The following is an 18,662-nucleotide window of genomic DNA, read 5'->3' on the forward strand; positions in this document are numbered from 1 at the left end:
GAACTAGGATTATTCTGAGAATATTCAATAGCAAGGAAAGAAAAATAGAAGGACTTCACAAACTACAGTGTACCATAGCCTCACAGAGCAGTTAATAGCAATTTATTCTGAGAAACAATAATGATGAGATGTTAATGCTGCAGAATTCAACACTAGTGATGCAATATAATTATTTTAGTTTTGATCACAATTACTTGCCTTCACCTTTCACATCAGTAGCAACCTCTTCAGACATAAAGCAAATTTTTGCAAAAACACCCTGGCCCAAGGAAGTAGAGCAAGCAAGACTGTAAAAGTGTATGCAGCTCACCTGGTGCATCTTCTTTATGTTCATAGGTGAGGCATCACCCTGTAAACATGCACTAATAAAGCTGCAATGTGCAAGATTTGCTGCTCGTATTTCTGTACAGGCCAGATGATCTAAATTCTTGAAATCCAGCTTATTTTCACAATAATCAAACATGTGGATGAACTCATGTGTTAAGGAACCTTGCACAATCCCTTCTTTGCGAGCCACATTCTGGCATATCACAACCTACAAAACAAAAATTAAAAACAGGTATGATGGGATACAAACAGCAAATGAGTATAGCTAAACAACTAATTCCCTTGAAATTAGCAGAATCATTACTGTATATATATATGTTAACATAATTTAATTTCTTTTTATTATCACATAATCATGTAATCAGCATGTTTGGTAGAATGGTGACTTGTCAACTTAAAAATTAAATACATAAGCCACAAACACTAAAAATAATTAAATACAAGGTTGAAAATATATGGGTATGCACCAAAACAGTACGAAATTCTCACATGGATGCTGTGCGAGTGCATAAAGCAACCAGGACTTTGTTTAACAGAACTCAATGTTGCATTGCTGACGTATAATGTAGTGAAGAGTCACTAGAATGGTTCTCACTACAGAGGAAAAACGTATTTGCTGGAGAGGATGATGTCAATTCATAAGGGCTAGGACATGTAAATGGCCTAAGTTTGAAACAAGTTTATTAATGCAATAATAATATTATTGGCTTAACGTCCCATTAACTACTTTTACGGTTCTTGGAGACGCCGAGGTGCTGGAATATAGGGCTGCATGAATTCTTTTACGTGCCAGTAAATCTACCGACATGAGGCTGAAGTATCTGAGCACCTTCAAATACCACCGGACTGAGTCAGGATCGAACCTGCCAAGTTGGGGTCAGAAGGCCAGTGCCTCAACCGACTGAGCCACTCAGCCCGGCTGAAATAAGTTTCAGATGAGTTTCATGATAAATTATACAGAGCTCTGTTCAGTAACATGGTTCTGTTATATGTTAGACAAGTTTAACTACATAGGAATGGTTCTCATTCAACAAAAGGGCTGCATAGATAGGTCTGTCACAGTGACAAATACGAAGGTTGGAACTTAAATAGTGGCAACTATCTATTTACAACAGATACAAAAGAGTTACAAGTTATCAACCTTTACTGTTCTTCAATGTAGTCACCAGCATTGCGTATAACCCGTTGCCAGTGATGTGGAAGTCGCAGTATACCTTCAGCAGAGCCTGTTCTGTTGATGGTGCAATTGGAGCGGTCTACTGCCTGTTGAATCTCTGCAACAGTTCTGAGCTCGTGAATCATCTGGTTTTGATCACTGTCCAGTAACACGGCAAGAGCATGCACTTTTTCATCACTGACGCTCGTAGGACGACCTGCCCGATGAATGTTAGCCACAGTTTGCCGACCACCGCTGAAGGCTTTTACCCAACGTGCCACTGTTCTGTAAGGCAATGCACATTCCCCACAAGCCTCTTGAAGACCTTGATGACACTGTCGTGCTGTACAACCTTTGGCACATTCAATCTTGATCCAACTCCGTTGTTGCTGTCTGGAAAACATAGCGACAACGTTACGTTAGAACGCTAGCTCACAAGTGACTGTGTTTCTCTCGCTTGTGCGCACGCAGGTGATGTGGAAAGGGCGAGTCCATTTGCTCTGAAGTAAGGTAAGTATGTAACCAACGTGTGCTATCAGCGACAATATTAGATTCCATTGCATAGCGTCTCCACAGCAGTGTTGCCACTATTTAAGTTCCAACCCTTGTAATAATAACCATAAATATGAAGCATGTGAAGCGTTTACTTATTCATTTTGTTCATTTCCATTTTTGTTTTTAGACCTATATTATCAACAAAGTCAGCTACGATCAACTTGTGCAATCGTAATCTATAATCTTCATCTCCGTATTGACGAACAACTACACAATTAGAAATAGGAAAGGATTTCCACCTATCAATACTTATTTATTGCACCTATTATGCTACAGTACCGGTTTCGACCCCCTACATAAGGTCATCTTCAGCTGAACAATACATTCACATCTATATCATGAAGTTATGATTAAGATAACATTGTCTAGGGAATGCCATATGATAATAAACATTTGGTCACATCCAAATGGGGCATGTCGAAACGGGAACTGGTGTGTATGTCACTATGTGCGACAATGCAATTGTATGTCTATAATGATATGCTTTAGGTCTTAAAATTAGTTTATAAAACACATCTCTACTTAAAACTAACTTATATATATAAAAGATAAATATAATATATATAGGAACACTTCATGCACATGAACGTTCGTGTCTTGCGTGTTGTTCAGTTCATTGGTTACTTATAATATAGCCAACTAGGCACACAAACAAACCAACACCTATTTAAACTTGAAGATAAAAATAACCAAAATCAGCAGACATTTTTTTTTTTAAACAATGCCTACATCAAAAGTTAATCCTAAATTCTTAAAATCAGTACAAAAGAAATTCTATTTTTCTAAATGGCATCAAACAACACAATAAAAAGCTAACAACATTTGGATCAAAAATGAAATCAAATTCGTATATAGAAAGAAAACCACATTAAATCCAATGTTATACAATGCTCTTGTAAATACCTCTTTGCTGCTGGTCCCATTAGAATGGGACTCATTCCAAAAACATGTCAATTTAAAACAGCAAACTAGCTATTTCCACATTACCCATAGAGAAACAAGAGGAGGTTATATTGGAAATAAAGAATAAATTACTAGCCAACATAAACCAAAGAAATATTGATGTTTTGGTAAAAGAAATCTTCAAAAGAACTTCCCAGAAAAATAAATATAATAAAGCCACTAACTCCTATACCCCTTCCGCATCATTATCCTGCCCGCTCCTACTGTACTTCCTCCTCAACAGCTGCCCGACAACGATGAGAACAACGGTCTAAAGGGACCAGCAGTGAAGTGAATACTAAATTTTAAAATGTCTACATAACATAATCTTCTATGACTGGAATATCACCATTAAAAGGGCACAATATACAGGAACTGTACATTCAAAAAGGAAGACTAGAGTGAACACAGATTTACAAAAACCTTTTAAAATGATTTATTTTTAAAGAGCCTACTTGTCAACATTACCATGTATTTTGGTATATTCTTTTATCTTCTTTAAGCTGAAGATGACAACCATGAGGGATGAAACATCTCCTTTTATTTAGAATTGAAAAAAGTATATTTCTTTTAAAAGATAATACAATATTATAGCCTAGCATATAGTAGGGGAAGTGTGCGCAATACCACTGCTTCTATGAAAATGAAAATCCACAGCCTGTTTCCAGTCATTCGACCGGGTCAGGAATGGAATGAATGAAGCCCCATCTAGCGGCAAGGATAGGAATTGTGCCGGCTGCCAAAGCTTGTTGCACTCCTCTGGGGCAATGATTAATGAATGACAGATGAAATGAAATGATATTGGAGAGTGTTGCTGAAATGAATTAAGACAGGGAAAACCGGACTACCCAGAGAAAAACCCGTCCCGCTTCTGCTTTGTCCAGCACAAATCTCACATGGAGTGACTGGAATTTGAACCACGGAACCTAGCGGTGAGATGCCAGCGCGCTGCCACCTGAGCCACAGAGACTTATACCATTACTTATTCTTACAGTAAAGATTTCTAAATTTTCATGGTCCTTTCCCTTTTACGTCGCTCAAAATCTTCCTATTACCCTTATACTTGGATATGATTTTTTTTCACATACTGGCTTAATTCTTCACATTCAAACCTCTTCCATTTCTTTTCATTTTGATTCTGTGACTAGCATTCCTTTGATTAATCCTTCTGATTACCCCACTTCATTACATCTTTCTAACTCGCACGTTTATGTTACTGAGTCTCAGCAGCAAGTTTTAACCTCTCTAATTAACCAATTTTCTGACGTGGTTACGGAACAACTTGGTACTGTCCGCAATTATGAGGCTCATATTGATCTCTTGGATCACTCTCCCGTCAGATCTCCCCCTTATCACCTTAGTCCACCTCGTATGCAACTTTTGGAGCAACACATATCTCAGATGCTTGCTGATGGTACCATTATCCCTTCTACTTTGAATTATGCTTCACCTGCTTTTCTGGTCAATAAGCCTGATCATTCCATGCACTTTGTCATAGATTACCGTCATCTCAATAGTAAGATTAAATATGATGCTTATCCCCTTCCTAAGCTGCAAAACGCTTTTCAATTTTTTGCTAATGCTAAATATTTTTCCATATTTGACTGTAACTCCACTTTTCACCAAATTCCCTTAGATTCTGCTAGTTCTTAACTTACTGCTTTTATTACACCTAATGGTCTCTATCAATTTACTAAGCTCCCTTTTGGTCTTAATGTAGGATCCCAGGTCATGCAACGCCTTGTTGACTCCCTTTTTTCTGATATTAAGCACAAATATCTTTATCCATACATGGACGATTTAATGATATTTTCTCCTGATTTTGACACCCATATTATTCATCTTACTGAAGTACTTTCTTGTTTTTGTACGGCAGGTCTCACTATTAACCCTTCCAAACTTTCTCTTGCCCAAACTTCTGTTAAAATTTTAGGTCATATCATTTCCTCCCAAGGTGTTTCTGTTGATCCTGATCGTATTGCTGATATTACTCAACTCTCTCCTCCTAAAAACATCAAACAACTGCGTACCTTTCTTGGCATAGTTTCTTTTTATGAATGTTTTATTCCCAACTTCTCTCATATTGCTGAACCATTGCATCATCTCAAACATAAGACTGTTAAATTTCTTTGGACTCCTACTCAACAACATGCTTTTTCTACTCTTAAATCTCTTCTTATCAAAGCCCCCATTTTGCAGTTCCCTGATTTCTCTTTACCCTTCGAAGTTCACACTGACGCCTCTGATTATGCTATTTCTGGAGTTCTTAATCAAGTTGTTGAGGGTACTCCTCTGCCTATTGCTTATTTTAGTAAACTACTTTCCCCCCACTGAAAGTAACTATTCCATCTATGAACGAGAAGCCTTGGCTTTAGTGACCACCCTTGAACATTTTTCTGAGTACCTCGATCATAAAGAATTTATTGTCAAAACCGATAATCAAGCCCTTTCATGGCTTCTCTCTAATGCTCCTAAAATTGGCAAAACTGGCCGCTGGTTGCTCTGTTTTTCTCCCGCTTTAAATTTTCCATTAAATTCATCTCTAGTACCCAGAATTGTGTTGCAGATGCTCTATTTCATCTATTTGATCCTTCATCCTCTGACACTTCTCCTTCTCCTACCACTTTCCAGTCGCTCCCCACCTCTGATTCACCGCCTTTGGATAATTCAATTTGTTCATTGATTGATTTCCCATTATCTTTTCAGTCTTGCCAATCTCATCAACTTCAGGATGAATTTTGCATTCAGACGAAAGCTTTGCTATCTGACTCTTCCTATCATAGTCCCTTTGTGTTTTCCAAAGGTCTACTTCTTTCTAAACCCATCCCTAAATCTTCTGCCAGAGTCGTTGTCCCTTCTATCCTTCAACCAATGATTTCTCCTGTGGGAGGGCATTTTGGATTTGCCAAAACTTATGCTCGCATTGCTTCTCTTTATATCTGGCCTAACATGCGTAAAGATATTCGTCAGTATGTGTCTACTTGCCAACCTTGTCAGTTACCTAAACCTCTAAATTCTAGATCTGCCGGCCTACATTCTGCTCTTCCTCCCACCTCAAACTTTTTTTATTGAGCTGGTTGGACCTTCTGTTCGTTCATCACGTGTTAACACCTATATTTTTACCTTACTGGATGGTTTTTCTAAGTATTTGGTACTTCACCCTTTACGCAAAATTTCTTCTTCCATTATTATTAATCTTCTCTCAAACATCATATTTCCCCTTATTGGTTTGCCTTCTAATTTAGTTTTCCGACAATGCTTCTATTTTTACTTCCGAAGCTTTCTTTCAAATGTGTTTCCAACTGGGAATTAAGAAGATAACTACCTCTCCATATTATCCCCAGGCTAACAACGTCGAACGCTATCACCGAAACCTTAAAATCGCTCTTTCTATTTTCCCTCCTACCATAAGGATTGGGATCTAAATCTTTCTGCTTTAGTCCTTGCTTTCAATTCGAGCATAAATTCTTCTACCCAACAAACCCCTGCTAAACTGTTTTTGGGCCGCGATCTTCATACTCCCTTATCACTTACTTGGGATCTTCACACCCTTTTAGATTCTGATGATTCTAAATCTATTCCATCTCTTTGGACTGAAGCTCTTTCTCATCTTTGTGCTGCTCAACTACTTGCCAAGAAAACACATGACTCCCGTCATCAACCTTCTACCTTTAAACTTGGTGACATGGTTCTTCTACGTAATCACCCCCAAAGTTCCGCCATTGATCAGTTTTCTGCTAAATTAGCTTCTCGGTGGATAGGCCCCTTTCGCATAATTTCCCTGCCTACTCCTGCTAATGCCCTTTTACAGTCCACTTCTGATTTCTTTGATGTCAAACGTATTCATATTTCTCAACTAAAATATTCCATGCTCCTACTTTAGATAACTATTTTTTTTTCTCCCTTTCCCTCCTTTCCCCCTCCTTTTTTTTCTGGGGAAAGATTTTCTTCCCGGAGTGATTGTTTCCTTTCAACCAGCCCCCGTTTTTTGGGGGGCTTTTTCTTTGGTCCTAGCACTGTTCGGTTATTTTAATGTTTCCTTTTCTTTGGGTCCTTGGGTTTCCGTCCTTTTTCTAATATATCTCTTGCTCATCAGATTCTGGTCTCCATCACTCCGTTTCGACCCGGACTCCCCATGAGAAGCTAAATCATTTTCTTTTCTCTTTCTTACTTTGCCCTCAAGGAATTTATTTTGGAAACCTATGTATTCTTAACTATACTTATATTATGTTTTTCTGTGCTACATACATATTTTTTATATTGTATACTTTATGTTGTACTACTTATGTATCGTTTATATATCACCGCTCTACTTTCTGAATTCCTTTCCTCCTCCTTATTCCCTTTTCCTCTTTTTGGACCGGTCCATCTCCTTTCTTCCCCCTCCCCTCCCTTTTTTTCTTCATTTGGGGACACCTTTTCTCGCCAGTCTGCTTTCTCCTTCTAGTGCACGATCTTCGCTCTTTCAAGTTGGCGCCCCTTATGAAGACCGCTACGCTATCGTCTCTGCATCATCTCGACACTCTGCTTTCGCCGGCACGTGGGGAATATGTTACGATCTCCGCTTACATTACGTATATTCCGTACTTTGCATGCTGCTTTTTCGCCGAACCCGTCGCTGCTGCTCCACGCATTCAACTACTCCGCTCACCTGTGCTTTGGCTGCTCCATTCATCACATGACTCTCTACGCTTCGCCTGCTCCGTAGTGTGTGTGCTGGTGCTTTCCTATTGGACACGAGATAAATACGCTTCTGGAACTTGCTGGCCTTTAGCCTCCTTACTTTTCTAGATCTTTCTGTACTGTTATATATTCCCACTCCGCTGCTCCACAATATGAGTCTGCCTTCGTCTCGGAGTGGTGGAGCACTAAAATAAACGTACTACTTTGTATTATGTCACTTCCATCTGGACTGTTAATCTTCAAGCAATTTGGTGAGCAAGATTTAACATTATTTGGACAATAATTTTTCATTTGGGCCATCTGCCACTGCTGAACTTTTCTTCGTATTTTCAAATCTCATATGCAAGACTTCACTTCTACTACACCTTTTTAATCACGAACTGCGCTACGGACAATGCAAAAATTTGTAATCACTTCAGTTGCCTCCTAAGACGTATGCTATTTTGTATTATTAATATTATAAATTCTGTTCCTGCAACATAGTAATACCCGGTGAACAAAATCCTTTCCCCGTTTTTGATCTTTTTCCCACTTCCCTTTTCCCTTACTGTCGTACCTCTTTTCTTTCAGGTTTTGCTCCTCTTTTTCTTATTCAGCTTCTATATTCTTCATTGTACGCTTGTATTTGGTCAAAAGGCTTTTCTATGATATATTTCTGATAATACTATTTGTAAATGTGGCACATTTTTCTTACTTTCTCAGGTTATACATGTATATCTTTCACTACTAATTAAAATTTGTCTTCATTTATTTATCTTGTTGCAAAATGTTTCATTGTTAAATATATCTTATCCATATTGTTAATCTTTGGTTTTTCTCTTGTTCTCATATTCTTTCATTTCTTGGCCTACTCCTTCTTACTGTGCATTTCCATGATTTTATTATTATTATTATTATTATTATTATTATTATTATTATTATTATTATTATTATTATTATTATTATTATCTGAGCCTCTTTTTTCTATGACCTTTTTTGCTTAAGCTCTATACTATATTATATTACTATCGTATGTACATTTACCATTACTGCCGTGCACTTCAGTTGATACTATTTTTTAACGCACGCCTCCAGCTCTGCAATATCGCACGCTACACCACAATATGGTAACAGAGCTCCCTACAAGCCCCAGCATTTGCCTGGTGTGAAAATGGGAAGCCATGGAAAGTCATTTTCAGGGCTGCCAATAGTGGTGTTTGGATCCACCATCTCCCAAATATAAGTTCATAGCTATGTGACCCAAACTGCCAAGCCTACTCATTCGGTTTCATATCATTCATCACAGGCTATGACAGTATTGGAAAAGGTGTTACTAACATCACTCATACCTGTCACTTTCATACTGTCGAAGCCAAGGGTGAGACTTGAGACAGAAAAATTAATGGAACAAACTTGTTCTAACCCACATCACAAGACAAAAATGCATTGCCCATGCTGTATCTCACCTGAGAAGGATCTCGTTCTTAACTGCTTAGCACAAATGTTGTAATGTTGCATAAAAACTTAATGTTGATTTTCTGTCCATATTTGGTGAATTAAAGCACCTCAACAAAAAACAACATTAACACTTTTCATTCAGACCTGAAATAATAATAATAATAATAATAATAATAATAATAATAATAATAATAATAATAATAATAATAATAATAATAATAATTTTATTACTAATATTTGTTTTTTCTCTTGTTCTCATATTCTTTCATTTCTTGGCCTACTCCTTCTTACCGTGCGTTTCCATGATTTTACTATTATTATTATTATTGTTATTATTATTATTATTATCTGAGCCTCTTTTTTCTACGACCTTTTTTGCTTACAGCTCTATACTATATTATATTACTATCGTATGTACATTTACCATTACTGCCGTGCACTTCAGGTTTTGCTCCTCTTTTTCTTATTCAGCTTCTATATTCTTCATTGTACGCTTGTATTTGGTCACAAGGCTTTTCCACGATACATTTCTGATATTACTATTTGTAAATGTGGCACATTTTTCTTACTTTCTCACGTTATACATATATATCTTTCACTACTAATTAAAATTTGTCTTCATTTATTTATCTTGTTGCAAAATGTTATTATTATTATTATTATTATTATTATTATTATTATTATTATTATTATTATTATACAGGGAGGTACACCTCAACTCCGTACATTCAAAAGAAGTGCCTTAATGAACTCTATCTATCCAACAAACATGAAACTGCTATTACATGAAGTTGAAACATTAATCAGAAGATGTCACTACTGTATAAATGAAAAGTTTGTCATTTCTAAGTTTCCTAAACTGATTGGAGGTATTTTGTTCCATTTTCGCTGTACATCAAAAAGTTTGGACATTTCTCCACAGATGGCATTACCAAAAATTGTGGTATTACACTCTGGTGCAAGGTAAAGAAGTTGTTAATGAAAGAAATTTTGTGTTTATGGGTTTTCTCAGGTAAATTAACTTTCATTTGTTTTCTTTATATAATACAAGGTTTGTAACACTTCCTTCTTGTTCCACCAGTTTTGAATCTGGCCAATTGGAATTTTCTGTAATTATTTTTCAGCCTATCACAGGATTCTGTTTGGTTCTTTTGGTGTAACTTTTGAATTTGCCAATAAAATTGAAAAGATGTGTCTTGATTAGTCCAGAATCCTCTCGAACAATCCCCTCGGGTATAAAGGCTGAGGCTTTTCTGGCTACATTGTCTGATTGATCGTCGTCTTTCTGAGTGTGTGTGTTAATATAGGAGGCGGGGCCCATTATTCGCCAGGCAGACCAGCAGCCAAGGTAATGTCTACGAGGCTTATTTTTCTGTAGCTACCTCCGCAGACTTACACGAGGGGAAGGTTCATATTTCTAATTATTTAACTTCCTGTTTTCCAAAATTTAAACCTTCTTTCGGCTAATGTAAAATTTCATAAAGTCTTAAAACTGTAAATCGGGGATAGAGAGTGTGTTACCCTCTCGAGTTCCCCTTCAATTTAATTTCAGGTGACCATGATTTTGTAACCTTTTCTCTAATAATAATAATAATGTTATTTGTTTTACGTCCCACTAACTACTTTTTAAGGTCTTCGGAGACGCCGAGGTGCCGGAATTTAGTCCCGCAGGAGTTCTTTAACATGCCAGTAAATCTACCGACACGGGGCTGTCGTATTTGAGCACCTTCAAATACCACCGGACTGAGCCAGGATCGAACCTGCCAAGTTGGGGTTAGAAGGCCAGCGCCTTAACCGTCTGAGCCACTCAGCCCGGCTAACCTTTTCTCTGAAGGGTAAAGTGTTAATCTTAACCTTCACTCTAGTCACCTCCATAGCTAGGGATTAGCCTCTGTATCATCGGGCCGAGAGCCCAATTAAGGTTTTATATTAAAGTTTCTGGGAGCGCAAGTGTACGCCTCCATTCAATTTGTGTTTCGGGACATTAATTTAACATGTTCTATTTCCACAAAGGCCCAGTAGGTTGGGTACTAGATACCCCTGTGTACAAAATTTTGTTAAATGGAAATTGTGCCTAGAGAGGCCAGAGATTGTAAGATTTTGACGTAATGTTGTCTTGAGTAGGCTGTAAGAAATTTGTTAAAGTTCGAGAGCATGGAACTCTTTTCAGTGTTTTCTGAATTCAACTGCAATACTGAGGTGCACCTCTGGAAGGCTGTAAAGTTGTTTCAGCAATGTGCTCTTAAATTGGAATATTCTGGTTCTTGTCTAAAAATTGAGATTTTGCAAAGTTTTGTAAATTGGATCTGGTATCTCAGAATTTGTAAATCTGTAAAATTCCCTAATCTTGGGTTTCCCTATTCTTTTTCAAGATTGCTATTTGTACCTGTTACTTTATTACTTCACCAAGTGAAAAGTTTGTTAAGTTTGAGATTCTAAAAGAAATATAACCTTTATTTAAAGTTTTGATTCAATTTCTGATATCGTAGCTAGACCCATTCAACACCCGCACATTCTTTCACCTCTTTCTGCTCCACAGATATCTCCGTAACAAGTGGTAGCAGATTGTTGTTGAATGGGTCTAAAGTAAGCCCCTTTTGATGGCTAAACGTAGGATCTGTTTCGAACTCTTAAGAATTTTCTTGGTTGCTGGGAATTTTATCAAATTATTAACCTTCTGTCAACAGAAAAAATAATAGATTATACTCATAAAAACAATAATAATGATATGGTAATAATTGGGGGAGATCTAAATTTGCCTGAAGTTGATTGGAAAGGAGCTGCAAGTGAAGCCCATGAACAGAAACTGGCAAATAAGTTAATTTGGGAGGGAGGATTTACACAAGTAGTACAAGAACCGACTCGTCTCAATAACTTACTAGATGTATTCTTGGTTAAACCATGGGGAATTGTTGATAAAACTGAGGTAATTGAAGGAATAGGAGACCATAAGGCTGTAATAATGGATGTAGGACTCGTACCAAAAAGGCTTAATAAGAGGGTTACACAAGACAAGAAATTGTACAGAAATACTAAAGTTGATGAATTTGGGACTTACCTTAAATCACAATTCAGTTGTTGGATAAGTGAAGGGAGTAACGTGGATACACTTTGGGCTAAATTTAAAGGAATTATTTGGGAAGGAGAGAAGAGATTTGTACCTGTTAAGAAGGGTAAAATGACCTCAGACCCTGTTTATTATACAAGGGAAATAAGAAAATTAAAAAGAAAATGTAGAATAGTAAACAGGAAAATCAAAGAGGGTAGGGAGAGTAGAGAAACTAGAAAACAGCTAATGAGGGAACTGAATAGAGTGAAAAAGGAAGCAAAAGAGAATTATATGAATGGCATACTTCAAGAGGGTAATGACCACAAAGGGAAATGGAAAAAGCTGTATTCATATATCAGGAATCAAAAAGGAAAAGGAGTCCAAATTCCTACAATGGTGGGAGAAGGGGGTGAACACTATTTAATAGATACTGAGAAAGCAAACCTATTTAGTAGGGAATTTAGAGATTCAGTAGATGATTGTCAAGAGTTGGAAACCGAAACAGAAGATAGAGAGGGAGAGAGACAGAGGGAAACAAGAAGCTTCTCATTCACGAACGAAGATATTTTCAGAGAAATCCAACTGCTTCAGCAAGGAAAAGCTGCAGGAAGTGATCAAATTACTGGGGAGGTATTAAAGACAATGGGGTGGTACATAGTGCCTTATTTAAAATTTCTCTTTGACTATGTCATAAATAATAGTGTAATACCAAAGGAATGGAAGGAATCTATAATAATACCAATTTATAAAGGAAAGGGTGATAAAAGGAAACCAGAGAACTACAGACCAATCAGCCTGACCAGTATAGTTTGTAAAATTCTGGAGAGTTTAATATCGAAGTACATCAGAGGGATATGTGATGATAAAAATTGGTTCATGAGGAGCCAGTATGGATTTAGAAAGAAATTTTCTTGTGAGGCACAACTGGTGGGATTTCAGCAGGACATATCAGATCAGTTGGATTCAGGAGGTCAGTTAGATTGCATAGCCATAGATCTTTCCAAAGCTTTTGATAGAGTGGAACATGGAATATTATTAAAGAAATTGGAGGGAATAGGATTGGACGTAAGGGTTACACGTTGGATAAAAGCATTTCTAAATTCAAGGGTTCAGAAAGTCAAAGTAGGAAATAATGTATCGCAGGAAGAGAAAGTTTGTAAGGGAATTGCACAGGGTAGTATAATCGGTCCATTACTTTTCTTAATATATGCAAATGATTTAGGGAACAATATAACATCAAAAATAAGATTGTATGCAGATGACATAATTGTTTATAGAGAAATAAACAACGTTGAGGATTGTTCAGAATTACAAAGGGACCTTGAAAGTATCCAACAATGGGTTGAAGAAAATAATGTGAAGGTTAATGGAGGCAAATCAACTGTTACAACTTTTACAAACAGGAGCTTTAAAACTGAATTTGAATATACTTTGGATGAGGTAGTTATCCCAAAAGATGGCAAGTGCAAATACTTAGGTGTGAGATTTGAAAGTAATTTGCACTGGAAGGGGCATATTGATGATATTGTTGGGAAAGCATACAGATCATTACATGTCATAATGAGGCTACTTAAAGGATGCAACAAAGAATTAAAAGAAAAAAGTTACTTGAGTATGGTTCGTCCATTATTGGAATATGCAAACAGTGTTTGGGATCCTCACCAAGAATACCTAATAAAAGAAATAGATAGTGTGCAGAGGAAAGCAGCAAGATTTGTAACAGGGGATTTCAGGAGAAAGAGTAGTGTATCAGAAATGTTAAAGGAACTTGGGTGGGAAACTTTAAGTAAGAGAAGGGAGAAAAGTAGACTTACAGGATTATATAGAGCCTATACAGGAGAAGAAGCATGGGGAGATATCCGTGAGAGGCTTCAGTTGGAAAATAATTATATCGGCAGGACTGACCACAAATATAAAATTAGAAGGAATTTTAGCAGAAGCGATTGGGGTAAATTTTCATTCATTGGGAAGGGTGTGAAGGAGTGGAACAGTTTACCAGGGGTAGTGTTTGATCCTTTTCCAAAATCTGTACAGATATTCAAAAAGAGAATAAACAGCAACAGAGAAAATAAATGAAGTGTTAGAGGGCATTCGACCGGTGCAGGTTATTGTAAATAAAAAAATGTGTGTGAATAAATTAATTCCATCCCCTGGTCTAAGGAGTTTGGACAGCCAAAGTAGGGGACTGCCTGTAGGGGTGAAGTACAGTGGGGACTTCGAGGGCCCTGAGACCGCTACGGTAGCTGTGAAGGCCCTTCAGGAACTCTGAAAAGTGGTGGCAAAAGGGGCTCTGGTTAAGACGCAGCAGGTCGTTATGCTACTTAGGATCCAGAACGGGTAAAAAAAAAAAAAAATAGTAAATAAATAAATGCAATGTAAATATTAATGTTATACCAGTTTTATAGTATCATTTGAAGCAATTCCACATACTGTATATCAGTTGACTATATTTGTAAGTAGTACAGGAGATTTTATAATTAGAATTTTGTAAACAATATAAATTTATTAAGGATGAGCTGTGTGTTTAATAGAAAACATTGTTAGCGTAAATTGTATAATATTGTATTATAGGGAAAATTTTCTTCTCTTGTTAATTTAATATTTAGTGCTTGACAATAATGTATTTTAGTGTACCATTTGCCACCGAGGTAGACACCTCATTTGCAAATAAAGAGATTTTGATTTGATTTGATTTGATTTTGATGTCTGGTCCTCGCGAAGTCTTCGCTCTCGGGTACTTGCGCAAGGAGGAATTGATTTACGAGTTACTCATTACAAAGGTCCAATCTGGAGGCACGGTTGTGACAGATATTGCCAAACTCAAAGAATCCTTAGAATTGCCTATTTGTATCCCAGTGTTTGGGGAAAAGGAAACTGATCAGGCTCTATCCACTATCACTGACAATACCACCGAGCTAGCATCTGTAGTTAGTTTTTTTGTAGTACGCGATCCATCTGCTAACAAACTTAAGAGAGTACAGGCTAGACTGTTTCACTTTTACAACAGGGCTAGGGACCTATTGTCTCTAAAGTTGAAAGAAGATCATGCTAAGGATGCTAGCAATTTGGTAGAACATATATTAGAAATGTCGAATAGGGTTAGTCAGTTGTTGACTGGGGCCGCGGCTCCCAAAACGGACCAGGTCCCTTTAATCAACTTGCCTACTGAGGAGGATTCATCTAAAGCTGTAGAAAGTAGAAAATCTGTGGCTACTCAACAAATTTTGGCCCCATTGGATACTGAGTCTGGTCATCCTAGACAAATTCCACTTTTCGTTTTGAACAATGCTGTGTTTGAGACCTCTCAACCCTCTACGCTGTCACCTATTACGTTACCTGGTTTCAGTAGTTTGCCTCATCCATTGGCTATGTTGCTTAAGGGAATTTCTAAATTTTCAGTAAACTCCACTAATGAAGTCATTTCATTCCTCAGGTTCTTAGTTGAATTTCAAGATCACGCACTAGTGTTTTCCCTCTCTCATTCTCAAATTCTTCAAATCATGTACCCATACTCCGTAGGCGTCCTCTCAGACAAAATTGTTAAGGCCATAGCCGATAGATCATCTATAGAAGACTTCCACGCCCACCTGTTGGCAAACTTTATTCCGGCTCGGGCAATGTCATCCTTGATACAAAAGTTTTATTTCAGAGTACAGCGATTGGATGAGAATCTTGCGTATTTTATCCAAGACATTAAATTCTACACCAGGGTGTTTCTACTCCATTTTTCTTAAGACGAAATAGTGCGAACTGTTGTTGAAGGCATCTCTCCGCCCTATAGGGCTTACTTATGTTTCATGTCTTGTCCCCAAACTTTTGCAGAGTTAGAGGGTATGGTCGTATCAGCTGAAGGAGTAAGGTATGCCGACACCTTACGAGTTGCGAAGGAGCCCTCTCCGTCTTCTAATAGTTTTCGGCCTCCACCTCACCGAACTTTTACCACCCGCAAATGCTATGCTTGTGGGTCAACCGAACATTTGCGCAATAAGTGCCCATTGACAAAATTGAGTGGGACAAAGAATGGAGCAGGGTCATCCCGAGGTTGTGTGAAATGTGGCTCATTTACTCACCTCACCAAGAATTGCATCAATGCCAATAGCAGCCCCTCCTGCTCAACTTCTGGTGTAACCTCTGCGAACTCCAATAATAGAAAGTGACTAATGTCATCGGATGAGTCGGCATGTTCATCTTCCCAAGGCTCAGCCCCTGCTGAACCCAGTGAAAGCTCTGGTAAGGGTAAAGGTTCTTCTAATTTATCGTTTGAAGACCCTAAAGAATGCCTCAGAATTGCAGCGGAGACCCCCGCTTGTGTGCCATTCCTTAAAATTGAAGTGAACTGCGAACCTGTTACTGCTCTATTAGATTCAGGGAGTGTGTGTTCTATAATCTTGGAAGGATGGTATTCTAAAGTTAAAACTGTTTGTAAATTTCCTGACTATTGTTCGTCTTCTGTCCAGTGCGTTTCGGCTAACACTTCTCCATCAGAAATTTTAGGTTTCATCCTTGCTAAAATTTGTTTTTCCAATTTAACTTTAGAATAAAATTGTTTGTCGCTAAACACTTGTCTTGCCCTGTAATACTGAGGGCTGATTTCATGTCTTCTACTGGTCTTGTGCTCGACATTCAGAGTAAGTCGTGCACCTTCAAATTTGCGAATAATTGTAAGATTCCTCTTTTAAAATGTAATTCTGTGTCATGTTCATCTGTTTCGCCTACCCAGGATGAGATGTTGTTAGACCTTAGACATCTACCTGAGGAGCAGGCTGAAAGTATTCGTAAATTGTGTCAGTCTTTTCCTCATGTATTTTCTGATATTGGTGTTACTGACCTTATCGAATACAAGATTGAGGTTACGGATTCGATTCCAGTTCGGTTTCCGCCTTATAGGCTATCACCACCCAAAATGAAGTTTCTTAAGGAGATCATCGATCAAATGTTAAAAGATGGAATTATTCGACCTTCTAGGTCGGAGTATTCATCGCCCATTTTTCTTGTGTTGAAACCGCAAGGTGGTTTCAGGCCTGTGATTGATTATAGGGCTTTAAACTGTAAGGTGCTGTTACAATCTGTGCCCCTTCCCAATCTTCACTCTTGTTTTTCATGGTTTCGGAAAGCCAAGTTCTTTACCATCCTTGATCTGAATCAGGTGTACAACCAGATCCCTCTAGCTGAAGAATCGAAACATCTAACAGCTTTTGCCACAGATTGTAACTTGCATGAGTACAATCACGTGCCTTTCGGGCTCCCCACAGGGGCAGCTGTACTTACTAGACTGCTAGATAGGGTCTTCTCGGATATCAAATTTGAATACTTGTATCACTATCTTGATGATGTCGTTGTATTTTCTGAGACCTTTGAAGAACACCTAGACCATCTAAAGGAAGTGCTCAATTGCCTTCGTAAGGCTGGGTTGACTGTCAAGTTATCCAAGGTAGCTTTTGCTAAGCCTTCCAAGACGTTCTTAGCGCATATTGTGTTACCCGATGGTGTTGCCATTGATTATTCTAGAACACAAGCCATCCGTGATTTCAAACCTCCTAAGGACATTAAAGGTATTGCCAGATTCATAGGCATGGTGAATTTTTTCAGGAAATTTATTCCTAACTTCGCTAACAGAGAGGCGCCCTTGAACTTACTCCATAGGAAAGGCGTCAAATTTGAATGGGGGCCGTCTCAGCAAGCCACTTTTGAAGATCTGAAATTAGCTCTCTGTAATGCCCCTGTAATGATTTCTCAAAGAAATGCATTGTCCAAACCCACGCCTCATCATCGGCGGTTGCTGCTGTCCTTTTTCGGGAAATGGAACTCGGAAGGCGACCCATCGCCTGTGCTTCTAGGACCTTATCGGCTCAAGAGGCCAAATATTCCATTTATGAACTTGAGGGTTTGGCAGTTTTGTTTGCACAAGAGAAGTTCCGCCTCTATCTGGAACATGTCAAATTCAATTTGGAAACCGATAACCAAGCCTTAAGATGGGTATTAGCTAGGCCACGTCATACTGGTTGTATAGCCCGTTGGGCCATCAGGATTTCTGCCTTCCAATATGATGTGAGCCACATTCGAGGAATAAAAATGTTGTTGCGGATGGACTAAGCCGCATGTTTTCTCATGAAGTGGAGACCTCTGAACTAGAAGATAGTTCTTCTCTTCCGACACCCATTCCTTTGGGCATTAATGCCATTCTAACTGATGCCCCCACGTTATTTCGGGATATTGGAAAATACCAACGTGAAGATCCTGTGCTGGCTCCTACTATGGAAGCGCTTTCTTCTGGGGAACATGTCGTCCCTTATGTGGTGAGGAAAGGGGTTTTGTGTTGACCGTCGAGGCATGATCAAAAGATGAAAGTAGTAGTTCCAGCTGTGTTTGTGCCTATGATCTTCAAGTACTATCATGAGACCCCATTAGAGGGGCATTTAGGCATCTTCAAAACTCGGGAAAAGATCCGAGAGATGTTCATTTGGAAAGGTATGGACGGCAAAATTTGAGAAATGGTAAAAGCTTGTAAATCTT

The 18,662-nt window shown here is 38.2% G+C and overlaps 1 protein-coding gene across 2 annotated transcripts in view; it reads right to left on the reverse strand.

The window, feature by feature from the left end:
* LOC136863205 (mitochondrial inner membrane protease ATP23 homolog) overlaps nt 1-18,662 on the reverse strand; it is a 177,755-nt gene that overhangs the window by 72,638 nt on the left and 86,455 nt on the right. For both annotated transcript variants that reach the window (XM_067139570.2, XM_067139571.2), the window contains exon 5: nt 311-535. In XM_067139570.2, the coding sequence (XP_066995671.2) occupies nt 311-535 (225 nt within the window). The remainder of the gene's footprint in view (nt 1-310; nt 536-18,662) is intronic.

This window comes from Anabrus simplex, chromosome 2, assembly GCF_040414725.1.
Source record: "Anabrus simplex isolate iqAnaSimp1 chromosome 2, ASM4041472v1, whole genome shotgun sequence".
Lineage (NCBI taxonomy): Eukaryota > Metazoa > Arthropoda > Insecta > Orthoptera > Tettigoniidae > Anabrus > Anabrus simplex.